General features: G+C 39.9%; 1 protein-coding gene across 1 annotated transcript in view; it reads left to right on the forward strand.

Annotated features, from left to right (window-relative positions):
• Nucleotides 1–202: 202 nt before the first annotated feature.
• The window catches only part of PRKCH (protein kinase C eta), a 267,961-nt gene continuing 240,341 nt past the window's right edge, over nt 203–27,822 (forward strand). The window contains exon 1 of the mRNA XM_023726115.1: nt 203–762. Within this exon, the coding sequence (XP_023581883.1) occupies nt 394–762 (369 nt within the window). The 5' untranslated portion in view covers nt 203–393. The remainder of the gene's footprint in view (nt 763–27,822) is intronic.

Raw genomic sequence — 27,822 nt, forward strand, 5'->3', positions numbered from 1 at the left:
GGGGCAAAAGACGCTTGGGGCTGGAGCTAACCGGACGGGTCTCTCCGGCTCTCCGGGGAAAGAAGCTTACCGTTCCTGGAGAAGGGGCGAGTCCTGCGCGAGCCCCCGGGAAACGCTGAGCGCTCGAGAGGGACGGTCGGGCTGCTCCTGCCCTCTGAGGGCTCGGAGCCGGGCTCCCCTCCTTTCCACCTCAGGAGCGAGGGAGGGAGGGAGGGAGGGAAGGAGGGGAGGGACAGGTCCCGGGGAGTCGGTGGAATGGCCGGTCGAGAGGGTCTTGGGCGCTGCTTTTCCCCGGAGCTGCCTCCACTCCTGCGACTGCCGCGAGGGCTGGCCTGAGCCGGAGCTCCTTGCTCTCCCGGCGCGACCCCCCGGGGCCGGGGCAGCGGCGCCGGCATGTCGTCCAGCACCATGAAGTTCAATGGCTACATGAGGGTCCGCATCGGCGAGGCCGAGGCCGTGGGGCTGCAGCCCACCCGCTGGTCCTTGCGCCACTCACTCTTCAAGAAGGGCTACCAACTGCTGGACCCCTACCTGACGGTGAGCGTGGACCAGGTGCGCGTGGGCCAAACCAGCACCAAGCAGAAGACCAACAAACCCACGTACAATGAGGAATTCTGCGCCAATGTTACCGACGGCGGCCACCTCGAGCTTGCCGTCTTCCACGAGACACCCCTGGGCTACGACCACTTCGTGGCCAACTGCACCCTGCAATTTCAGGAGCTGCTGCGCACGGCCGGCACCTCGGACACCTTCGAGGGCTGGGTGAGTAGCCGTGACCCTCACCTTTCTGCCTACTCGGCACCCTCTAGTTCCCTCCACTTTTTCAAAATTCGCCCGGGTACCGCTTTCCCAGCGTCTTCCGGAGCTCGGCGAAGGAGGGAATTCCCTCCAGACTTTGGTCGTCGCCCAGGTGGCCGCGGCATCGGTGACGCGGCCGCAGTGGGTGTGTGCGGGTGCAGGTGTGTCATCAGGAAGCTGGCCTGGACATAGTCCCCTTTCGGGGTAGCTCGGACTAATGGGAAATGGGACAGGGGACGGGGGCTGTCACTCACGCCCTCCCAGACTTTGGGTGAGGAACCCGAACTCGCAGCACGCGGGTAATAAATACGAAGGAAGGGCAAGGAAGGTGTAATATGAAAGTGACTTGATTTGGGTAAAGTGCTTCAAGCGCTTCTTAGGAGAAAGCCATACGTTCTTGAGAGTATTATTCATAATGTTTATGGATACGTGTTGGCTCAGCCGCACAGACGTGCACACGTGTTTCGGCATGCACATCCATTACATCCCAAAGATGCATAAAGTTACACTGGCAGGGATAGGAGTGCCTGGGTCTGCACGTTGGCAAAGTTTTATTATTTAGCAGTTTTCCAAGGAGATGAGGTTTACATATGTTTTCAAGTAACTTCAGTTTAGTCTCAATCTGAGAGGTGTGAGTCCCGCACCATGATTTCTGCTGCTACTTGTCTGAGAAGAGTCAGTAGTTCATGGACTGCTCCCGCACCCCGTCACCTGCTGCTATTCCTGTGTATTGACGTGTAGCTACCCGTCAACTTCCCACTTGCCTCAGCTTTTCACTTAGTTCCCATGAGGCAACATTTCTGCTGTAAATAGATTAAAATTTCTAGAGTACTCCACACAGTGCTGAGATGCTTTAGCTTCGTACTGTCTTTATGACGCAGGTGTTATCATTCCTACTTTCAGATGATGAAATGATAATTATAATTAGTTTGGTAAAATGAAGTAAGCTGTTAGAAGACTCTAAGGAATTTAATGGTTCAAGTTCTGAAGTCAGTTTCCAACTCAGTATGTAAATCAGTATTGAAAACCTGTTTGAAATTAACAAATGATGGGATCAGATGGATAATGATGAAAACTCATTTAAGTATTTATGTTATACTTTGGAGAGTTGATACTTTTACTATTAACGCTCTAAAATTACAGATGGCTTGTGGAGCTATCCCCTTCTTTTAAATAGAAGTAAAGAAACCTACTGTAATGCCTATTTAACCATAATCATCAAATTATATGCAGTTAATTCCCCTTTAGACAAACTTACTTTACGGAATTTAGAAGTGGACTGGAGAGGAATGGTTAAATATATATAGTTAGGAGCTTACATTTTATCCTTTGAATCTAAGGATGTGAAATAGAGGTGAACATAGGAATCACAATGGTATTATTGAATTTGTGTCTGATTAGGAGGTAGGCTGAGCAACGCTTTTGAGAAAGACGGTTCTGAACAGGGCTTTGAACCTGGTTCATACCCCTGCTGAGAATTTGCATTTCTAACAAGCTCCCAAGTGATGCTAATGATGTTGGTTAGGGACCAATTCTGAGAACCACTGGTAGAGCAGTGGGTCTCAAAATTTATCATACATAAGAATCACCTGGGGATCTTGTTAAACTGTAGATTCTGATTCAGTATATCTTGTGTGGAAATGCAAATTCTCAGTAGAGGTTCAAACCAGAATGAACCAGTTCAAAGCCCTGGTTCTGAAACATGGTAGTACATATTGTCCTGTGGCCATGAGAAACATGTCCTCCCTGTCAGCACCAAGACTGGTCTTTTTCACCCCTGTCTGCACATTTGAATCATTGGGAAGCTTTTAAAAATCCCCATTTTTAAAGACTCTGGATAGGAATCTCTGGCTGTAGGAGGCCCACATCAGTACTTTTTGGCTACCCGACTGATTCCAGTGTGCAGCCAAGGTTGAGAGCCTGTGTCTTAATAAAGACCAAGAGATGAGGACTGGAAGAAGCATAAATGTAGGAAGATCCAGGCTACCTGACTAGGTGAAGGTGTGCAGAACTGCTTATTGTCCCACTGGAAGAACAGAGTTTAAAGTAAATTACTATATCTACAATTATGTGAATTAATCAATTATACATAGAGTTTTGGAAAACATGAGTGTTTGGTATGATAAGGTTAGCGTTTAAATGACTTTGAAAGCAATGATTTGTATGTATTTCTGTTCAGTTAGAAGCCGTGGTGGTGCAGTGGTTAAAAGCTCGGCTGCTAACCAAAAGGTCGGCAGTTTGAATCCACCAAACGCTCCTTGGAAACCCTATGGGGCAGTTCTACTCTGTTCTATAGGGTCGCTACGAGTCGAAATTGACTCAATGCAACAGGTTTGGTTTTGGTATCTTCAATTAGGAGGTAGAGTTTTTTTTTTTTTTTTTTTTGGTAAAGTTCTGGATATTTTGAAACTGTGAGGATCACGTAGGTAGAATAGAGAAAGTGATATTTTTTTCCTTTTTGTTAAGAAAACAATCTGGAGACTTTGGAAATATATGCAATACTTGTTTTTTTTTTAAATTATCACTTTTATAGATCTAAAAGTGCCTTTGAAGTTTAGAGTTAAACAGAAATACTTAGAAGATATTTATCTTTGGTATATTAAATTGAAATGTATAGTTTATTTAGACGGACATGGAGTAATAGAATTTACCTCACAATATTTTTTGTGTGTGTCGCAGTTGGAACTACACATTGCTGAACTTTGAAAAACCTAGTGACTTAGTTTTTGCTAGTTCACGAGAAAACAGCAGAAGATACCTTCATCAGAGTAAAGCAAAAAACTTGTTATGCTTTCTAGCTTAACATACTTTTAATTATCAAGAAGATAATAGTTATCATTGATTTTAGTACCAATCTTGTCGATGTTTCCTGTAAACTTGATGAGAGAAAATGTTACATCTATTTTATTCAGTATATTCCTAGTACTAAGCACAGTGCAGGGCATGGAGTAGACACTGAAATATTTGTTTACCGACTGACTGGATGTATGTTATCTCATTTAATCTACACACAATCCAATGAAGTTGTGAGATACAACTAAAGTTCCTAAATTGACATTCATAGCATTAAACACTTAAAAAAGATCTGAAATCAAAGACCTAAGCTTCCACCTTAAACTTAAAAAGAAAAGCAGATTGAACCCAATGTAAGCAGAAGGAAGGAAATTGTAAAGATAGTAGAAATAAGTGAAATAGAAAACAGAAAGCAATAGAGGAAATTAATGAAACCAAAAGCTGGTTCTTTGAAAAAAAATAAATTGATAAACTTCAAGCCAGAACTATCAAAGGGAGGGAAAAAAAAGACCCAAATTACCAATATTAGGAATGAGAGGGGGCACATCACTACAGATCCTATAGACATTAAAAGGACAATAGGTAATATCATGAATGATTTTATGCCGGTAAATGTTACAATTTAGATGAAATGAACAAATTCTTTGAAAGATACAAACTACCAAACCTTACTCAAGAAGAAATACCTAACCTGAATAGCCCTATATCTACTAAAGTAATTGAATTTGTAGTTAAAAACCTTCCATAAAGCAAATTCAAGGTTTCAGATGCTTTACTGGTGAATTCTATCACACATTTAAGGAAGAAATAATACCAATTCCACACAAACTCTTTCAGTGAATAGAAGAAAAGAGAACATGTCCTAACCAATTCTATGAGGTTAGCATTACTGTGACACCAAAACCAGATGAAGACATTACAAAGAAAACTACAGATCAATATCCCTTATGAACATAGATACAAAAATTCTTAAATTTTAGCAAATCAAATCCAAGAATATATCAAAAGGATATCACATCAGGACCAAATGGGGTTTATAACCAGGCCTGAAAGGTTGATTTAAAAATCAATCAGTGTAATTCTTCATATTAACAGACTAAAAAAGTAGATCCATATGATCATCTCAATAGATACAGAACAAATACTTTACAAAATTCAATACCTAGTCATTATAAAAGCTCTAATCAAACTAGGAATAGAAGAGAACTTCTTCAACCTGATAAAGGGCGTCTATGAAAAACCCACTGGTAATGTCTTAATGGTGAAAACTGAATGATACTCCCTAAGATCAGGAACAAGGCAAAGGCAAAGATGTCTACTCTTACCACTTCTATTCAACATTGTACTGTACCAGTCAGTTCAATATGGCAGTTAAGAGAAATAAAATGCATACAGATTGCAAAGGAAGTAAAACTGTCTTTATTTGCAGACAGATGATTGTAGACATCTATATCTAAGGCATCTACAAAAATGCTCCCAAAACTAACAAGTGAGTTTAACTAGATTGCAAGATCCAGTCTGATATACAAAAACCAATTGTATTTCTATATTAGCAGTGAACAATTGAAAACTGAAATAGAAAAATACCATTTATAATAGCATCAAAATATGAAATCATTAGGGAAAAATTTGATAAAAGACTTGTTCACTGAAAAATGACAAAATGTTGATGAAATAAATTAATGATCTAAATAAGTGGAGAGAGATACTATGTTCATTGATGCAAAGATTCAATATTGTTAAGATCTCATTTATTCCGAACTGTTCAATAGATTTAATGAAATCCTAGTCAAAATTTCAACAGACTTTGTTGTAGAAATTGACAGATTGATCCTAAAATTTATATGAAAATGCAGAGGACCTAGACTAGTCTAAATATAATTTTGAAAAAGAACAAGTTAGAAAGACTTACACTACCTGATTTTAAGACTCATTAGAAAGCTACAATAATCAAGGTAGTGTGGTATTGGAGTAAAGAGTCTAGAAATAGATCCAGCATATATGATCAATTGATTTTTGACAAAGAATACCAAGGCAATTCAATGGGGCAAAGATAATCTTTTCAACAAATGGTGTTTGAACAATTGGGTGGCCATATGCTGAAATATAAACCTTGACCCTTATCTCATACCATAAACAAAAATTAATTCAAAATGGATCATAGACCTAAATGTAAGAGTTTAATTATAAAAATCCTAGAGGACGGCATAGAAGAAAATCTTAATGACCTTGGGTTCAGAAAAGGTTTTTCAGGTAGGATACAAAAAGCACCAACTATAAAAGAAAAAACAAAGGCAATAAATTGGAATTTATTTGAGAACTGTTGCTTTTCAAAAGACACTTAAGAAAATGAAAATACAAGGCACAGACTAGGAGAAAATACAACATATAAATCAGATAAAGTACTAGTAACATAAATACATAAAAGAATGCTTATAACTCAATAATAATGAGGTAAATAACCCAATTTATAAATGGGCCAAAAATTTGTACAGATACCTTCATGGCTAAATAGCACATTAAAAGATGCTCCAAATTCTTAGTTATTAAGTAAATGCAAATTAAAACCAAAATGAGATATGAACATGCACCCACTAGAAAGGCTGACATAAAAAAGACTTACTATACCAAGCATTGGTGAGGAAGTGGAGCAACTGGACTCTTATACACCGCTCTTGGGAATGTAAAATGGTACAATCACGTTCATTGGAAAACAGTTTGGCAGTTTCTTAAAAAGTTAAACATATACCTACCATATGACGTAGCCACACTTAAGAATTTACTAAGAGAAATGAAAAACATTGTTTGTACAAAGACTTGTGCATGAATGTTCACAGCAGCTTTATTTGTAATAGCCTCCAAACTGGAAACAACTCAAATGTCAATTGACAGATGAATGTTTAAACAAATTGTGGTATATCCCTACAATGGAATACTACCCAGCAATAAAAAAGGATGTACTATCGATACATGCAGAAACCCTGGTGGCATAGTGGTTAAGAGTTCAGCTGCTAACCAAAAGGTCAGCAGTTTGAATCCACCAAACGCTCCTTGGAAACCCTATGGGGCAGTTCTACTCTGTCCTCTACGGTTGCTATGAGTCGGAATCGACTCAACAACAATGGGTTTGGTTTGGTTTTTATCGATACGTGCAACAACATGGAAGAATCTCAAAATAATTACGCTGAGTGAAAGAAACCAGACAAAAAAAGAGTACATACTCTATGATTACGTTTATCTAAAATTCTAGAAAATGCAAACTAATGTATTGTGACAGAAAACACATCAGTGGTTGCCTGGGAATGGAGGGCAGAGTTGAGGGAGAAATGGATTATAAAAGAGGCACAAAGAAAGTCTTGGAGGAGATTGTTATATTCATTATTTTGATGGTGGTGATGGTTTCACAGTTATATACAGATGTCAAAGCTCGTCAAATAGTTCACTTTAAATATCTGCAGTTTATTGTATGACAATTATACCTCCATAAATCTGTAGGGAAAAAAAAAAAACTAATGAGGATTTTTTTTTTATTATCCCTGTTTTACCAGAGAAAATGTGAAATAAGATGCTAGTAAGTGACAGAATTAGATTTGAGCTAAGTCTGACTCTTGAAAACTACATTGCCTCTTTGGTGTAGAAAATATTTATCGGAGTAGGAGCTTAAAAAAGCATCAGAATAAAACAGATTCATTAAATACAGTTTGTGATTTTTGGACACAGTCTCATTTTCTAGATTGTCACTGTCAGTTTTTTTCTGCTGCTTCTAGAGCTTGTTTATTTTGCATCACATTTTAGACTTCTGAAAACTGAAGATTTGCCTAAGTTAAAACCCTGTTTCCTTCTTTCATGTATTTGTTTCTTGATTTACTAACTTTCCAAATGGGGACTGTCATCTAGTACATAATACTCACCATGAGGACATGGGGGGAGGCAGGAGGCTCTGGAGGCTGCGTCATGGAAAGACCTTGGCACCCCCTCAGGAAGGAAGGACCTGCTTGGCAGGATCCCAGGCTGTTTTCCTGGTTCAACCCTCCTGAAGACGTTCTGTTCCCTGCAGCACAGGAGGGCTGCTTTCTCTCAACTTCTTTGTGAGGTACCTGTTCTGTAGTCAGGTGATCAGTGGGTTACCACTGGCAGTCACTGTCTTCTCCCTTGACTCCTAGATCCAGGTGCATGAATTTATAGCACCAAAATTCTCCCAGATTCTTTATCTAGTGGTTCATTATCTTTTGTATTTCATAGTGCAGTTATTTATTCTCACAATTGATTTTTTTTCTGAGCCAATTGGTAAGCAGTGTCTAACTCTAACTGATGAGCCCACAATGTTTAGGGGAAAAACGTATTTTAGAATCTTTCAGGAGGTTTACCAGATTCAGTGTATAGGAATTGTATTGGATGGGTGGTATCTTCAGTTTCATTGTAAGAATTTGCTGCAATGGAGTTGGCTTCATCTCATCATATAGGCTGTGGCTTAAATGTTTCCCCTGCAGAGAGCATTTTCCTGACTTGGATCTTGTCAGCCTGTTTTATTGTTATCATTGCGCTCGTCACTCTCTGAGATCATTTTATTAATTGATTTGTTTACTATACCATCCTCTGTTAGAATCTAAACACCTTGAAAGCAAGGACTCCACCTCTCTTATTCACTGTTCTAGCCCCAGTACCTCAAACAGTGTCTGGCACATAAAAAAACAAAAACAAAAAAACCTGTTGCTGTTGAGTAGATTCCAACTCCTAGTGACCCTATATGACAGAGTAGAACTGCCCCATGGGGTTTCCAAGGAGCAGCTGGTGGATTCAAGCTGTCAACCTTTTGGTTGGTAGCCAAACATGATTTTTAGGGCAAGTAAGGTGTAAGTAGTTTGGGAACATCTTTCCTTAAATATTTATCTTTCTAAAAGAAATACATGAAAATAATGGGGAAGTGGTCATAATTGCAGTGTTCCTCTTTTCAATCGATCAATGACATACCAATATGTACTTGAAAAATTAGTCTAAATTTTTATGCCCTTTGAGTTTGGTAATGGATTGAAAACCTTGTTTATAAAAAATTTCTTTTGCTTCGTTTTAAAAGAGTACACTTTTTAAATGAGTCATACTGTGTAACTTCTTCACTAGTAATTTGTGAACCTAACGCATTAAATTCTGGGCCAAAAAAAAAAAAAAATTGCTGTTGAGTCAATTCCAACTCCTAACAACCCTATTCTGAACTGTAGCAAGAAATAAGCATTTAAAGATTGTACTTCAGCCTTAGCTGATGAGGCTGGTGGGCAGAGCATGAATCATTTTACCTTATGCAGTTCTTAACACAGGTTTAGTATCCAGCAAGTGTTTAGAATGGCAATTAGTGGTGGTGGTAAAAGTGCACTGTAGTTTCATGAGGTGGATACCATTTACTTAGAATAAGAGAGGTTTCTTGGATTTTCTGTAGTCTTTTTTTCCCCTATTTTCTAAAACAATTGACTGGATCAGGTATCCTTTGGGTTAACTTCTTAGCTGTTTTATTATAATATGATCAATATGATACTTGAGTTGGAAATACAGTCCCTGACCAGTCTTCTCTACTCTTGTCATTATTGTATCCAAAATGATCTTTCTCAGTTGCCAAGCTGATAGAGTCATTCCTATACTTAAAATCCTTTGGTAGCTCCTGACTGCTCTTAGGATTAAGCCCAAAGTCTTTAAAATGGTTTAGAATGTTCTGCATGATCTGGCCCTGGATTTCCTCTTGAACATACTCTTATGTGCAAGTCACAGTGAACTTCTTTCAGTTCCTAAAAGACCACCCTTCACCTTGCTAATTCTTATTTATGCTTCAGGTATCATTTAGACATCACTTTTCAGAAAACTTTCCCTGACATACCAAGTCTGGGTTTGGCCCACCTTAGTGTTCCCTCGTGTCCCAAGGTCTTCATTGCCCACCCTCACTCCCATCCTGAATGAATGGATGAATGAATGGATGTATGAATGGATGGAGTTGCCTCTTATAGAAGTGTGTGATATTGGTCAGAGGGAGTTCAGGGTGTAATACTATGGATGATTAGCTTGGATTCATCACCTTTGCTCCTGGGGTAGCTACTCTAACAGGCTATCTTATGCGTCTATATGAAATGCTAAGCCTTAGGTGAGCATTCATCTATCACTCAGCACCTAGTGTATGCCAGGCACTGTGCTTGACCTGAAGAGTCAAGGACAGACATGACCCATTCCTTCAAAGGCCTTGTGGTTCCAAAGGGGAGATAGATTGAAAAACAAAATAGGAAATTACAGTGCTAGGATTCTCTGGGTGGTATAAATGGTTAATGTACTAGACGACTACTTGAGAGGTTTGAAAGAAAGGTCTGGTGATTTACTTCTGAAAAATCAGCCATTGAAAACCCTGTCTACTCTGATACATGTGGGGTCGCCATGAGTCGGAGTTGACTTAACAGCAACTGGTTCTTTGGTAAGTGCTAAGATGTGTGATAAACACCAAGTTTGGGAAGGTCAGGAACATCTTCCTGGAGGAAAAACACAGAGCTGATAATTAAAGCCCCAGCATAGATAGCCACAGGCCTGCTTCAGTTAAATGGCTGTGAAAAATCATTCCTCAAAAGAAGAAAAGGAACTTCTGACTGGATAATGTTTTTCCAGAGTGACATCACAGTTGCCACTTTGAAAGGTAACAGTTCTTGATCCATAGAAATGTTTCCATCTTTGGAAAGTTTGGGAAGGAACTAAGTTGTGGTGCCTGTGAACACATGACCTGAGAGAACTTTTGACTCCCAAAGGCAAACATAATAGCACCCTATTCAAACCATCAAATACTTTAAGCTTTGTACAGATCATGAAAGAATCATAAGATATAGAAGCAAGAGGATCATCTAGTTCAGAACAACAGCAGCAAAAAATCTCATAGCTCTTAGGCCCATGGACAGCCTTCGGCATATCCATTTGGCAAACATATTTTTAGTGTTGGATCTGAAGGCATTTAGTGGTAGGGTGCTTCAGTTTGCCACAGGCCCCACCACTCCCTATTACTTACACCTGCACTCTTTACTCATTTCCTGCTTAGTTCTGGAGGTTTTTGAGATTGTGACGCCTGCTCTGGATCAAGCCTTTTTTTTTTTTCCCAGAAAGTATGTGGGAATCAAAGCTCCTGCCAAAGAATTATTATTGCCCTGGGTCACATGGTGTATTACACACACAACCATCCCACTGAATATTTACATATATCTACTTATCTAGACGTGTATTTATTAGTTTATTTAAATATTTATATAAATATATGCATATACATAAATATATATACATATGTTGTTGCTGTTAGTTGCCATTGAGTCAGCTCCAACTCATGAAAACCCCATGTACAACAGAACAAAACATTACCTGATTCTACACCCCTTTCATTATCGTTGATAGGCTTGAGTCCATTGTTGCGGCCACTGTGTATTATTTTCTAGCACTGTATCAGACGATATTCTGTTGTGATCCACAGGGTTTTCATTGGCTAATTTTTGGAAGTAGGTTGCCATGCCTTCCTGCCTAGTCTTTCTTAGTCTGGAAGCTTCACTGAAACCTGTCTACCATGGGTGGCCCTGCTGGTATTTTGAAATACTGTTGCTATAGCTTCTAGCATCATAGTAACATGTAAGCCACCACAGTATGACAAACTGACAGATGGGTGGTGGATATACATATGCATATATAACCAGTTGCCATCGAGTCAATTCCGACTCATAGGGACCCTGTAGGACAGAATGGAACTGCCCCATGTGGTTTCCAAGGCTGTGATCTTTATGGCAGACTCCACATCTTTCTCTCATGGAACGGCTAATGGGTTTGAATTGCCCACCTTTCGCTTAGCAGCTGAGCACTTAACCACTGCATACCAGGGCTCCTTATACATGCATACATATGTATGCATACACACACATACACACATATATGTTGTGTGTGTGTCCTAGAATTTCAGAGAAAATTAGATTACTAGTAAAGATATGAGGAGCTAACTTTTACTGTGAAACAGCTGCTTTATTAACTACCCAATTAAAAAAATCTCTTTGCATTTCAGTGTACAACTTCCAGCAATATCTGAGTGCCATACTGTAATAGGAGTCAGGAGAGCTGGGTTCAAGGAGTAGCTTTGCTGCGTCTCAGCTGTGACCTAGACAAGCCTCTGCTCATCAGGGTTTCAATTCCCTGGTTTATATAATGAGGGACTTGCACTAGAATATCTCTGATAAGCCTTCTATCTCTAAAGCCACTGTTCCATGTGTTAGGCAGTTACATCATTTCTTTCCTTTTAGATTAATTGGTTTGGTTTTAAGCAGTCAAAACGAATTATGTCTTATCTAAGTTAGTAACTCCTAAGAATTAAATTGTTCTGAATCTAAATTGCTCAGGCTTGGAGAGGATTTAGCTCATGCCTGAGTGACTTGTACAGCATTGATGGTGATGTTGGTATTATTTCCTTGGCTTAGAATTGGCCTTAAGGAAGTACAGTGGGTGCTCAATTCAGAGCCAGGGCTGTACTGCAGTTATATTTCTTGATTTACGCTAATGTACTCCTTGTTCTAGGGGAAGGTTGTAAGTTATGTCCCTGTTACCTCGTGTCAGAGAGAGACTGAATATTCCACTGTTGAAGCTTTTGCTAGAATGCAGTCTCTACAGCATGGTAGTTAATGCTTTGTAGTTCCTAAGTGTCTCTAGCCACCAGACTGTATCACCACCCTGGGTGATGACAAATACTATAAATCACTTATAGGACAGACATTTTAATTAGATAGAGGAATGAGCCCAAGGGTATTGACTGTGGTAGTGTTTAACTGCTGTGCTGAAGAATTTGTTGCAAATCATGATACTGTCTGGAGATACTTACCAAGATTAGTATGTTAGTGTGTTTCTGTAGCACTAGTAAATTAGAGTAGTAATTGTCAAAGCACCTAGGACTTTTGTAGTAGAAAGACCACTGAATAGGGGACTCACCAGTGGTGCTTTTATTATGTGCTGCCTTCCTGAAAGTTCCTTTGATTTTACATAAGTTCCCTTGCATACTTTTAACCTCATAGGGAGAAAAATGCTTAAAAGGTAACCAAAAATGTTTAGTTTGTGCTTGTGATTAAAAATAATGAGAAGAAGAAATTTACCACAGGATAGAACTATTGCCAACAGGAGCCCCCACATAATTGCATTAATAAAATAAGTCATGTAGGGCCAGTGTGAACGTGTTCTATACCTGGCCCTGTATAACCAATTATAGCCCTAACCCTTATTCTCCAGCGCTTAAACTAAAACCACAAAGTTGCATTTTCATTTCTAAGTCGTCTTTTATCCCTTGTACTTGCATAGCACTGTCTCTGTATCTTTCTCCTATCAGTTTACCAGTTGCCATCAAGTTGATTCTGACTCATGGAAACCCCCATGTGTGTCACAGTAGACAGAGTAGAACTGTGCTCCATAGGGTTTTCAATGACTGGTTTTTTCAGAAGTAGACTACCAGGCCCTTCCTCTTAGGTGCCTCTGGGTAGATCCAAACCTCCCATCTTTTGGTTAGCAGCTGTGCATGTTAACCGTTTGTACCACTCAGGGACTCCTGTCTTTCTCATAGCACTTAAATATAATGCTGTGGTCTCTGCCTTCATGCTGGGTGTTGGTTTTCTCATCTACAGTGTCAGAGGGTTGGGCACCCTGAGCTCTGTGGTCCCTTCCAGCATCAGAATTATGTGGTTCTAGTTATGGTTCCATTGGATAATGCAGATTCTGCTCCTTCTGAAATCTCCTGGGGATTACTCTGCTGATTCTTAGGTCTGTCCTGGGCTCTGAAATTATTTTTGTAAGAGCACACAAAAGTAAAAATATATTAGCATAATTGCCTAAACAGAATGTGTTTATTTATTTGTAATCTGTGGACCTCTTAGGTACTTTATTATATAGTACTGAAATCTGTGTTCCTTTATAGTACAGAAGTGTTAATAGCAGATTACATGTAAACAGTGCTTCTGAAACTTTTTAGGATCCTGGACCCTTTTAGTGATGATGAAAGCTATGGATTCTGCCTCTAGAAAAATACACATACGTGCACATTAACAATATTCTGGGCATACTTTCACCAAATTAGTGGTCATCTGAAGCCTGACTGTAGACATAGCCCCAGGTAAAGAATCTCCAGTCTAAAGGTGTCAAAAATAATGCTTTTATTAGTTCCTAATTCCGCAGGCAAAGTTCTAGTATTTCCCCCTGTATTAGAGTACATTTTCATTTCAGTTAATTATACAGAACAGTTAACTAGTAGAAAAAAGGGAGCTATAAATTTTAGAGAAAAAGTTGTGCTTTAAAGGGTGCATTCTCACTTACTTTTGGCTCCTGGTGAAATATACCAGATGATGACCCATTTTAGGACCTATTTTGCTGTGTTACTCAGGTATTTTCGAAAGCCTCTATTTTTGAGGGGGTTTCTTTGAGGTTTGCAGTAGATGAAAAGTTTAAACACACACCAACCACACACACAAAACTAGGACAGTCTGAATGACCTTGGTTTGGTATCTTGGTTAATATAAACTTTTCCCCTGTTTTTTTTTTAAAAGATTTATCGGTTTTGTACACTCTTTCTTAAAATGTTGACCCTGTTTTTGAACTGTAATGGGCATGATGGTGAACTGCTGTGTGAATCCAGGAATGGCAAGATCAGCAATGCTTGTCTGTTGCTATTGCCCTTTGAACTCTGGTCTCCTATGGCTTAGGCCTTTCCATCTAACTCAACAAGATTTTCTGATCTTCTCTTGAGTTGTGGCTCACTTAGCTGACACCTTGGAAAACAACCTAAAGAAGGTGGAAATTGAGCTGAAAGTAGATCATCCCAGAGCAACCTCACAGCTAGTTAGAAGGAAAGCTGGAGTCCAGCTCTCTGGACTCAGGTCAAGATTCTTCCCCCAACTTCAGCTCATTGTGTGGTGAAGGCAGCAGGAAAGCTATCCAATCATTTACAGGTCTTTATTAAACACCTACTGTGTGTCAGGCAGGAGTCTCTGAATGGTGCAAGAGCTCAACTGCTAACTGAAAGGTTGGTGGTTCAAACCTACAGAGAGGAGCGTTGGAAAAAAGGCCTACCAATCTGCTTCTGAAAGGTCACAGCCTTGAAAACCCTATGGGACACAGTTTACTCTGACACACGTGGGGTTGCCATGAGTTGGAATCGACTCCACAGCATCTGGTTCTTTGTTTTTTTGGTGTGTCAGGCATCGTTCTAGGTGCTACAGATGGAGTAGAGAACACAACACCCAGAGTCTCGGCTGTCACAGAGCTTCTGCGTTTGTACGGAGAGGCAGATAATCAACAAGGAAACAAATGAATAAGGAAATAACACATAGTGGTTAAGTGCTAAGTGGAGGTCAGAAGACAGTGATGTGATAGAGATGACAAGGTCACTGCTTTACCTACAGTGGTCAGGGAAGGCCTCACAGAGATTTGAGGAATGAGAAGGAACCAGTCATGTGGAAGACAAAGAGCTCCTAGGCAGAGGGGACAGCTAAGACAAACGCCTTAAGGTGGGAACAAGCTTGACATGTGGAGGAGCAAACAGAAGGTGGTGGAAACTGGGCAGACTTGGTGTCAGCAAGTCAGGTGCATGAATCCCAGCTTTGCTACTTAATAGGAGTCTGAACGTGAGCAAGTCCCTTAATCTCTGAGAGCTACTAGTTTTCTTCTGCGGAAGATGGTGTTAACGTTAACTGTTAATTGTTAGTTGCTATCCTGTCAGCTCTGACTCTTGGTGACCTTATGTATGTCAGAATGAAACATTGCCCAGTCCTGCACCATCTTCACGATCTTTGATATATCTGAGCCATCTCATTGAGGGGCCTCATTTTTGCTGACCCTCTACTTTACTAAACGTGATATCCTTTTCTGGTGATTGGTGTTTCCTGATAACATACATATCCAAAGTAAGTAAGATGAAGTTGCACCATCCTTGCTTCTAAAGAGCATTCCAGTTTTATTTTTCTAAGACTGATTGTTCTTCTGGCAACCCATGGAATATTCAGTATTCTTCCATCTTTTTTCATTGTCCAGCTTTTGAATGCAGATGAGGTGATTGATAAGACCATGGCTTGGGTCAGGCGCACTTCAGTCATCAATTATTGTGAATATTAGATATAATACATAAAAAATGCCCAGCACAAATAGGCCCTCAAGAAATGGTAGCTTTGGTTACTGTTAGTCTCCCAAGGAAATTAATATTTTGATAATGGCCTTCTGAAAATAACCATATCGGCCGAGGAAAGACACTCAGATGGCTGCTGCATTTTAGGCAATGGGGCTGGCGATGTAGAAGTTTCCTGAGGATGGGGTAGGGTATTGTCTTGTTGGTGCCCCTGAAGTGACATCACAGAAGCATCTGCTTACTCTCTATCCCCTTCAGTGCTCTACTCTCTAAAGAGAGAATAGGGGATGAATCCAAAGACTCTGAAGTTCATTCCAGATTTTTGGATTTCTAAATGATATATTTGTCTTCTTCTGACTCGTAAGTATTAATGGAAAGTTTCAATAATTTAAGGGTATGGGATAATTGTATTGAAGTGATGTAATTGGTGGGGCCCCAAAGTTGTTATTTTTACAAAACTATATGGATGGGAATTCATAAGCACAGTGCCAATATATACTAACAAATGAAAACCTCAGCCATTATGAATAACTAGATACAGTTGATTCTTGCTTACTGCTGAACGCTCATGTACTTCGTTGGTGATTATCTTTTTGTGGATTAAACTCTGAATAATTTTTCCAACTTTGAATAATTTTAGAGAATGCCCATTTTTGCATCTCCCTGATTTCCAGAATGTTTCTGACCCTCCCTTCAACATCCATTGTTCTGTGTTTAGTGTAAAAACCACATTAATACTTGCTTAAGTCACATAATTAGGATGCAGAATCTACAATTATGGACTAATAACACACAAATACAAACTTTAAGGAGTATTTATTGGACAACAATCATAATTATCAATGCATCATAGTATGTTGGTTGGGAGTTAGCCAAATTAGGGTTCAGCCATTAGTTCTGTCTCTTAGAGCTCATTTAACTCCCGCAAGCCTCAGTTTTGTCATCCATAACATAGTACCTACCTATAACAGGGTTAGGAAGAATACAGTGAGGACTTATGTAAACCATCTAGCACAGCACATGACACATACCACTGCATGGAAATTATTAACTATCAATTACACCATCACCACCACCACTCTACCCTCAGGACTTAATTATGAAATCAGGGGCCCAGACTTTTCTGTAATTAACTTAGAAAACACTAAGATATTTATTTACAAAGAATTTTAGAATTAGAAGGGATTTTTGAGTCCAACTCTCTTACTGCTTTTGTTTTTCATTTAAGATTCTGGAATATAAATCAGTAGAAGGCTTATGGTTACTGATAGAAGGAAAGAAGTTTTCCTCATCCTGAAATAATCGGTATTCGAAGTAAAGTTCTGGACATTGATCCGCTCTGAAAGAGCTTGCCAGGAATATGAGAAAATGGAAATGGGCTTACTATAGCTATGCTGTTGGCCAAAGTTAGTTTATGGAAGACATTGAAACTGAGTCTGTTGTTTGTTCATTCAATAGTGGGCAGATAGAAGGGCTGAGTTAGTGTGAACCAACAAGCCAGAAAGAATTAAAGTTGCAATGTTTAGTTACAAAGTACTGAAGGAGCACTTTGAAAAGCTGAAATGAGCATCTTTATTGATGCAGTTAAGGAAAATGATGGTAAATAGTGTTCTTTGAATTGATAGCAAAAGATATTTCCTTTGATTTAAGTTGGAATATCTAATACTAGCACATAGTTGAATGTGAATTGCTCTGTCATGCTTTCAAGGAGAAAAACTACCATTTTAAAAGTGCATCATTTAAACTTATGTATTTATGGATGAAACCAATAGTAACTCATTTTGAAGATGATTATTTCTAGTTTTACCCATTGACTGGACCTAGGCTTTTTATAGTTGATTTTAAGTTAGAGCTTTTCTGAATTGTACATATTTAATTTTTCAGAATAAAAGTTTCTTTTGCTCCCTAGTAAGGCACAGCAGAGTTTGCATTTGATGTTTTTAGCACAGCCTTGGTTTTGGCTGTTTAGAAAGCTTTGTTAGCTCTTTGGCTATTTGGAGAATGTATTGTTTAGCATCTCCCCACTAGGCCTCCTCGCCTTCTTGTCATGCACATCCTGTACCTGTGTTGTGGTTATATTGATTCTTTGGGGTGCTACTGTTGCAGATGTCTGGGGGTGAGTGAGAATATGTTGGTGGGTTTCTGTCTCACTTTGGCCTCGGACTTGCTTCTTTCAGCTCAGTAGTCCAGCACTTTGTGGGAACACGAGAGACCCTCAGCCGCCCCGCAGCACCTGGCCAAGTGCTCTGCACAAGACAGGGATTCAGGGCACATTTGTGGAATGGAGACTTCCCTCATTGTTCTCATGTCTTAAGTCTAAGTCAAGATTCAAACCCTGTCATCTGTACTGCCTTTGCTAAAAAGGGTTTTCCTTTAGAATTTTATATTTCGGATATAGACATTAACAGATTTTTTTGGGAGTTTAGGAGCAACCTCAGGAGTTTAGAGAGAATGAATATGCTAGTATGATTTTTATTCCCTTGATTATTTAAGTAAGTGTAAAAGGTGTGTGAAAGGAAGAGTGGAATCTCAGGTCCAAATAAAATGCTAACAACTTTGGTGTAGGTGATAGATGATTTTCAAAACAGTAAAACATGAAATATTTAAGCCATATCCTGGTAAACCAGAGTTAGGAATTAATGACAGCTGCCCTTTGTAAAGAGAACAAGACATTAGTGATGGGTGTACACTAGATCAAGGTTCAACTGTGACCTTTGGCCTTGTTTTCCATTATTTTTCTTAAAATATCCTGTTCTGACAAATAAGTGACTCCTGAAGTTGCCTGATTAGGACCTCACTGTGCATTTTTCTCTGTGAACTGAATTTCTAATGGGTAATTGTTGACCCCTTCTGTAATTTGGACCTGTTGAGTTTATATATGTAGAATTTTGTTTTAAAATAGGAAAAATAATGATTCTGAAAATCATTCCTGTCAAGACATTAGACAAGTCTTTCTATTGATATGCTTTCCATTAATATTTTGAAGATAAATGACATAGTGACAATTGAGTTTTAATGAAGGTTACATTAAAAAGAAACCACCTGAAAAAATAATGAAGTCTCACCACTTTCCTTAAGCCTCTCACTCAACCCTTTTTACTATTTAAAAAAATTTTTTTTGGTTATGAAGAAAATGACTATATAGGAAAATAGAATAGTATAATGAATATCCGTTTATCCATCAGCTACGTTTAGCAGTTATTAATATTTTGCCATATTTGATTTACCTATTTTTTAACTAAAGTATTGTAATATAAAATCATCCTTCCCTCCCCCCACCTTATAATCTTAGCAGGCCCCCTTACTTTTCTTCTGTTTGGGTCATTATTTGGAAGGTCTTAGACAAGAGTTAGAGTTATAATCAGGAAGAACTTGTTTCTTTCCTAACACTTCCATTATTCTCTGTAGGCAAGTGCACTAGTGTTCCAAAGAAAACCTAAGCTGACAAGTGTGAACTTCCTCAGCTTCCAGCTCCCACCTGCAGTCCTATCCCCTTCTGCATTCCTGCTTTCCTGTTTCCACTCAATCTCTGAGATGAGGTGAACTTCCTGTTTAGGCCCAGCGCCCCCTGCCCCGCCCAATTTGGGTCCCCTCTGTGTTCTCTCGGGTCAGGTTTTCCTTTCCCTGTACCCTTCTCTTCTGCCTTTCTCCTGACATCTTCCCTTTAGAAACAGACCCAAATCTCTCTAAACACTCAGTCCCTGTCCCCCAAACCAACCACCCAGCCCTCTCTTGGCCTCACTTGCTTCCCTTTTGAGGTAAGGGTCGTTGTCTCTCCTTCCCTTTTCAGCCACTTCTGTGAAGTGCTGTCTGCACATGATCTCCCCTCTCCTCCCTATTCTCTTCTCATCCCTCTGGTGTCTGGATTCTGCCTGCACCACTCCACAGACACTGCTCTGGCAAAGTGCAGAAATGACCATGTACACATACCAGTCCTCCTTTCCCTTGCTGGCTGCGATTTAAGACTCTTTGCTCCCCTTGTTTTGTATTTCTCCCATGCCTTCTATGATGACTTTTTTCTCAGTTTCTTTTTGTAATTCTTTTTACCATCCCTCAAGCTTCATAAATATTGGTGTTCCCCAGGGTTTGGTTCTTCTCTTGTTGTCATTTCAAGTGGTCTCATCCACTTTTATTGTCTTAAGCATATTGCCCATATGCTGAAGACTTCCAAAGCTGTCTCCCATTCCCCTCCCCGCCACCGCCTCAGCTTGACTATTGCTTCTAGGACTGAGGCAGGTAAACGGCTTTAAGCTTTATCTTTTTTAATCCTAACAACAGCCCTTAAGGGAGGAGAGATTACTATAGTACCTGCGTTTCCCACCTGAGGAAACTGTGGCTTAGAGAAGTACTAGAACAGGTTCAAGTTCCCATGTCCCATATGCCTGCTGGACAGACCTACTTAGATTTCTCTCAGGCACGTCCAAGTCAGCGTGTCTACAATTAAAGACCTTATCTTCCTCTAACTGCTCCTCCTCCTGTTTTCCTGGTCAGAACTGGTGTCACCATCATTCCGTCACCTGGGCTTTTCTGTCAACTTTTCTCTCTCTCTCACCTCTTTCGTTCTATCCATCCATTGCTCTATCCAGCTGAATTTGCTTGCTAAAGTTTTCTTGAATCAGTTTCATCTTTTCCATCAGCACCACACGTGTTTGGGCCCTTATGATATATGTGGATTATTGCAATGATTGTCTTAGTTCTGAGGTCTGAATTATTTGCTCCTGATGTGCCATTCCACTGGACTGCATCACTACATATTATTGGGATAAAGCCTTTGTTTTTTCAGAGACCCATTTCCACCAGAAGAATCTTGTCGTAAGTGTTTCCACAGGAACTCTGCCCTTTGTCAGTGTCATTGTTGTGGCTGTATGGCAGAACCCACAGAGCGGAAATGTTCTAGCCCTTGTTGAAAATGCAATAGATCTTTCCATCTCTTGCTGCAAATTTTCCAGTGTGTTCTGGCCCTCCATGGTGTCGTAAAACCAGGTTTTCTGGTTACCACGTGAGAACTGATATTTAGATGCCTTAAATTATCCACTGAAGACTAGTACCCAGAATGGTCATTCAGTGTTTATCTCTCCCAGCTAGCATCAGATGATGCCATGTAGAAGCTGTGTATAGCATCACTGTTAAGACAGCCTGAGAGGTTTCAACTCTGGATGAGGTATTTCTGTTCCTCTCAGCTTTTCTATCCATCAGCAGATATTGTTCCAAATGAGGTCATTTCACTGATTCTTCTCATGCAGCCTTTTTTTTTTAATTGTGGTAAAATATATATATATCATAAAATTTCCATTTTAACCATTTTTGAGTATACAACTTAGTGGTATTAATTATATTCACAATGTTGCATAACCATCACCACTACTTACAAAACTTTTTCATTACCCCAGACAGAAACTCTGTACTCCTTAAGCAATAACTCCACATTTCTCCCTCCCCATAGCCACTGGGAACTTCTGATCTTCTTTCTGTTTCTATGAATTTGCCAATTTTGATATGTCATATGTTGTTGTTGTTAGGCACCATCGAGTTGGTTCAGACTCATAGTGACCCTGTGTACAACAGAACGAAGTGCTGCCGGGTCCTGCGCCATCCTCACGGTCGTTGCTATGTTTGAGCCCATTGTTGGCAACCACTGTGTCAATCCATCTTATTGGGGGTCTTCATCTTTTTCGCTGACCCTTTACTTTGCCAAGCATGATATCCTTCTCCAGAGACTGATCTCTGCCGATAGTACGTCCAAAGTATGTGAGATGAAGTCTCGCCATCCTTACTTCTAAGGAGAATTCAAGCTGTACTTCTTCCAAGACAGATTTGTTAATTCTTCTGACAGCACATGGTATATTCAGTATTCTTTGCCAACACCATAATTCAAAGGCCTCAATTCTTCTTTGGTCTTCCTTATTCATTGTCCAGCTTACACTTTCATATGAAGTACTTGAAAATACCATGACTTTGGGTCAGGCACACCTTAGTCCTCAAAGTGACATCTTTGCTTTTTACCATTTTAAAGAGGTCTTTTGCAGCAGATTTGCCCAATGCAATACGTTGTTTGATTTCTTGACTGCTGCTTCCATGGACGTTGATTGAGGATCCAGGTAAAATGAAATCCTTGACAATTTCAGTCTTTTCTCCATTTATCATGATGTTGCTCATTGGTCCAGTTGTAAGGACTTTATATTTCATATGAGTGGAATCATATAATATTTGTCCTTTTGTGTCTGGCTTGTTTCACTTAGCATAATGCTTTCAAAGTTCTTCCTGTAGCATGTATTATAACTTCATTCCTTCTTATGGCTGAATAATACTCTATTGTATGTCTATTCAAATTACTATTTGCTATTGAGTTGATTCTGACTTATGGTGACTCTGTGTGTGTCAGAACAGAACTTTGTTCCATTGAGTTTTGCAATCGCTGATTTTTTGGAAAGTAGATCACCAGGCTTTCTTCCTAGGTACCTCTGGGTGGACTTGACCCTTCAACCTTTCGATTAGCAGCCAAGCGCATTAACTGTTTGCACCACCCCGGGACTCCATGTATATACTACATTTTGTTTATCCATTTGTCTGTTGATGGACACTTGAGTTGTTTCTATCTTTTGGCTGTTGTCACACAGGCTTCTTGTCTTTACTTTTTTACAGTTGCTTACAGAGTGGTCTGGAATATAGTTGACTGACATTTACAGTGGAACAGATACCAAAGTTACCTAGTTATTTGGGTTGATAAATCGAGGGAGTGACTTGGAGGCTAATGTATTGTTTGGGGAAAGAGCTTAATGTAACATCAATTAAGAAATTAATGAGTCCCAAATGATTATAACCCAAGTGTGAAGTCTTCCCCCAAAATTACCCTTTAGGGAAATAGTGACCAGCTTACTGAAAAATAAGATAGTAGACTGATTTGAAAATGCTTCTGTGTTGAGACCTGATTGATTTCTTTGATCAAACTATGGTGAAAGGACTAGATTCTATAAGGAAAGGAAGGCCTTAAATTATATTGGTGAGATTTTCATTGGTTCTGGAGCTATAACAGAACAGAGACTAAAGAAGGCAGGATTGACGGTTTTCTTTATACTTTTATCTTAGAAAATGTATACCTAATTTGCAAAAGTAAGACATGATCTCTTTTTGTAGTCAAGCAGTATTTTGAATAATAGTTGTTGTATAACAGCATGTGACTCATTATGACAGAATAAGAATTGGGTTAAAAATGTATTATGAGTGAAGGAAGTTTAAAAATAGTTTTATCCATAACTTTGTTAGAATAGTACTGGGTGGAATTATATTTGGCACCAGGAAATTGATCAGGCTTATTTAGAATGGGCATTTTCCAGGTTCTCATCCTCTGGAAGCTCAGGTTGATCCATTGGCTTTTTCTTGAGTCCAGGATTCCAACAGTTAACTCTTAAGTGTAAGTCACAAACCCCAGAATCCCATCACCTTTATGTGGCACGAGGTCTGTACTTTGTGTTGGTGGCTCTTTTGGATGGTGACTTCCCAATGGTGAGAGTTCATTCATCTCCCCTCACTTTCCTGGTATGATGATTATTATGCCTTTGGAATATCATGAAGCTTGTCATTTGAAGGAAGGGGCTTTCTGGTGTGCCTGGGAAAGAAGTGGAGGTGGAGAGCTTCTTTCAGGCCAGTGATAAACTTGGTGATCTCTGAAAGTTCCCCCACCTCCAAGAATTCATCCACATCCACTGCCAGGGTTGCTGATTCAAGAAACTGGATGTGTAAGAGGAAAGGGAAATAAATATGAGACACCTAGCTCCTCTGAGCTGGTAGGAAGTAGGGTTGGAAGTTGGGGTAGATGGTAACTGGCATTTCACAGCCACGTCAGTACAGAAGAGTCCCATGATGCAAATGGAGGCAGACTGAAGGGTCCGTTGTGCTCCAGGTGTTCCCACAAAAATAGCATGCTGCAAGCAGGGATTTTAGTGACAAATTTAATCCTTGTGTTTGTGTGTGCGTGTGTGATTTGTTGAATGAAGTGCTTAATGTTTTAAGTAACTTGCTTGAGAGAAAAAAAGCCATAAAGCAGTCACATGGGGAGGGCTGGTTGGTTGCTGTGTGAACAGATCCGTTCTCTTCAGTCTTGTGGAGCCAGCTGCCAAGGCGTAGGATGATCAAACAGCTGCAAATACGGCTCCTCCGGGCGACGCTTGGGCCTGTATTCAACAGGTTTGCTTGTGAGTGAGACAGGCAGAGTGTTGCTAGCACTTCCTCACTGATAGAGATACTGGCCTTGCTGATCTTTGCTTGGGTGGTTTTTGTTTGTGTGTTTCTTCTAGAAGTGCCAGTTACTTCTAGAAGGCTTGCCTATGTGACCTCCTGTTTTCACCAGATCCAGATTGCTAGCTCCTTAAAGCTGAAGGGATCTTAGAGATCCCTAGGACAAAGGATTTTTTTTTTTTTTTAATGCAGTTACTGGCAGTCCCCAGGTTACGAACAAGATCCGTTCCTAACTGTGTTTTTAAGAATTTGTAGGTAAGTTGGAAAAAGTGCATACAGTTCTTATTTAGCTTTACTTCAGTGCAAGAAAGGCTCGAAGCCTTTTCAATTATTTAAAAGCTGCATGTGCAGGAAGTGAAGGTGATTGTGATGAAGAATTTGTTGCAAGTAGCGATTGGTTCAGGATCACTGGTGGCACAATGGTTAAGCGCTCAGCTGCTCACCGAAAGGTCGGTGGCTCGAACTCACTAGTTGTATTGCGGGAGAAAGATGTGACAGTCTGTTTCCGTAAAGATTTACATCTTGGAAATCCTATGTGCAGCTCTACTCTGTCCTTTAGGGCCACTGTGAGTCAGAATCAACTCAACGGCAATGGGTGTGCCTTTTTTTTTGGTAGGAGTTGGTTCAGTAGTTTCAAAGTGAGGGCAAATTTACATAACATTAAAGGGTAAGTACAAGTTGTCTAAGTTGTCCTTAAGTCAGCGGTTTGTACCCAAGGACTTACTGTACGGATGTGAACTCCTAGTTGTTATCAAGGTCAGGTTTGAGTTGCTTACCAAGTATCCTACTTCACATGTAGTTTTTCAGCTTCTACTTTGGGAGAATGACCTTATCAGTCCTGCTAAGAGAGCTTATTTCTGTTCCTGTCACAGTACCAGGCTGCGTACTCACTTGCCCTCAGTTCCCTTTTCTTGTGTATTTCCTAACAAATTATTGTCCCCTTTCTGCTATTTTAGGGGTGACCAGTCCTAAGATATTCAAATATAGACGACCTCTCTCCTCAAGCCCTTTTCTAAGTGTAAGCACATTTTTGGAGATGGTCTTTTTCTAGGGTCTTATGAGATCGCTCATTCCAGCCTCCAAACGATTGCAGACTGTTTCAAGTCTTTTGTAAGAGTCTCCAAGTCTATAAGCACACTTAATTTTCCCAGATGATGTAGGTTTCAGACCTCAGGTAAAAAAATAAATACATAATTCATCTATCCTTTCCCCATCCAGAGACTAAAACTTTAATATTTGTATATGGAGACCAGGTTGACAGAGCAACAAACAGTAATTAATGGTTGTGGAAATCACCATGTAATGTGCTTGTTGAAGAGGATATGTGATCCCCCACCATGAGTGTCAACTTGTTCCTTCTATCTTAGAGTTCTGCTGCAACATCAGGAGAGAGGGGAGAAGTGATTAATGGAGTAGGATGGATAGTAGGATGATGCATGATAACAGTACTCAATAAGGATTGTGTCAAGCTAAGTGTTCTACGTGCATTAACTCATTTAATCCTCAGAATGCCTTTAAGATCTATAGATTCTCTTACCCCCTCTTTATGGGGCAACTGAGGCCCGGAGAGGTTAAGATACTTGCCCCAGGTAAGTGGGGGAGCTAGGGTTTGAATGTCTGCATGGAGCCACTACCCAACATTACATCTGCCTCAAGGTGGTTGGTATGAATCAAAGCGAAAAACTTTGAGATGTATTCCTGGGTATTTGCCTTTTAAGGGTATATGTGTCTTAATTCTCCTGCCGCTCCATGGGAGAAGGATGTGGCAGTCTGCTTCTGCAAAGATTTACAGCCTTGGAAACCCTATGGGGTCGTTCTTCTCTGTCCTACAGTATCGCTAAGAGTCAGAATCAACTAGACGGCAGTGGGTTTGGTATTGCTTTGGTGTCTTAATTCTGGTAAAGTGTAGAGAGAAATTATTAAGGGTTTTATGAGAAGACCCTAAATACGAAGAACATCTTACATGTGCTTTGTGTGTATGGACAGCACATGACAGGTCTTCAGATATTACAGAGCTTCCCAAAGTTGACATGCCCGCTCCACTCAAAAGAGGCTTTTCAGATGCCACCAGATATTTTTCTTAGCTATTTAATGAGTGAGGAATCAAATTATTACATGACAACACAAATTTGCTTGAACTTCTCTGAGGTCTACCTCCCCTCAAACATCATGCTTGGTACACTATAGATTTCTACCTTTATTTTATTATCTTAATCCAACAGTGACTTACTAGGTAAAGAAATGATTGAGTTCATCAACACAAGTGGCCTGCATAAAGTGTTCGGGGCATTCTACAAACAGTAGCTTGAGGTAGAAGTATAATTTCCCAGTACTTAAGGCTATAGCCTACGCCAGTGGCTTTTTTTTTTTTTTTTTTTTGCTTTTAAGATATTTTAAAATGCACTGTTACTTTGCCAATAGTATCGACACTTTTTTGGAGCAATTCTTATGTGTTTAAGTCTATTCTAGACATGGACAAACAAATAAAAAGACAGAGTCTCTGCCCTCAGGAGCTTATGTTCTAGGAGAAACAGATACATTAACACTTATAATACAGAGGGCTGTGTGAGACGGCCTTAATGCAGAACTCCATAAAAGACTGAAACTTTCATGACCAAAGCAAGCATGAGCAGATGTTTCACATGTTTACGTCTGTTTTTTTGTGAACCCCTTCTATTAATGTGGGCTTGATTTAAGGTCTGCTCGTAGTCTTGGCTTTCAACCAAACAGCCATTACAGCAATGAAGATTTAAATGAGTTATACTTCTTAAGCATTATAGTTTTCCTCATTCGTCTTTTCATTCCAACGTTAGCTAACAGTGTTCTTACAAGTAGTTTTTAAGCATTGTTTCATGATAGCTTAGGAATTTTACCATGTGTTTACTTTGGCTTTTCTACTGCCCTTTGCTTTGTAATCTGCTGACTGGTGATTCTGTTGTTTCTTTCGAGCCCCTTTGAAGTTGGGTAGTGAGAGATGGAGACTGGAGGAGATGAGGAGAGAAACAATGAGAGGCGTTCCTAAAACTGTGAAGGGACTTTGGTAAAAACTCAGGAGAGACTGTGTTATGGCTGCTTATCTAAAAGAGGGAATACCAATTACTTTTAGAAATGGAGTTACTTTTTATTTAATTGTTTTCCTTGGAGTCATGGGATCGGGGTGGTGGTTTAAAGCAGTTTTGTTGTACTGGTAAGTTTTTTTCTGATTGCCTTCAAGACTGAATGGAAAGTGTCACCATAGGACTATTCATGCTTCTGTGCCTCCTTTAGCTGCCTTCGCCTCCTCTCTCCTGGGCACTGGTGCCCATATCCAGCTCATGGCCGGTGGAGTAACTCTTGCCCTCCTGGGCTTAAAAGTGGTATTTCTGGGCCTGTGCAGTGGGAGCGTCTGTAGTTTATTCATAGCTCCCATTTTGTGGTGTTTGTGCTCTTAACCTAGAACTAGTTTCTCCTAAATGGTCATCGGGAGTTCCTGGGTGGTGCAGACGGTTAATGCACTCGGCTGCTAACTGAAAGGTTGGCAGTTTGAGTCCACCCAGAGCCACTGAAGAAAGGCCTGGAGATCTACTTCTGAAAAAAGAAAAATCAGCCATTGGAAACCCTGCGGAGCACAGTTCTACTCTGACACACATGGGATTGCCATGAGTCAGAATCAACTTGATAGCAACTGTTTTTTTTTAAGTAGTCATCATTGTTAACCAGAGGCCATTGAAGGTAAGGCTCCTAATGTGACCCCCACAGAGATAGATGCTGGGTCTTTTTCATCCGAATTTGGTTAAGAATGCTTCTCTCTGTTTTACAAACCAGAAGCTTGATATAACTAGTAATGAACCTCATTAATAATTTATATTGGCAAATCT

The sequence above is a fragment of the Trichechus manatus genome, unplaced genomic scaffold, assembly GCF_000243295.1.
Source record: "Trichechus manatus latirostris isolate Lorelei unplaced genomic scaffold, TriManLat1.0 scaffold00010, whole genome shotgun sequence".
Lineage (NCBI taxonomy): Eukaryota > Metazoa > Chordata > Mammalia > Sirenia > Trichechidae > Trichechus > Trichechus manatus.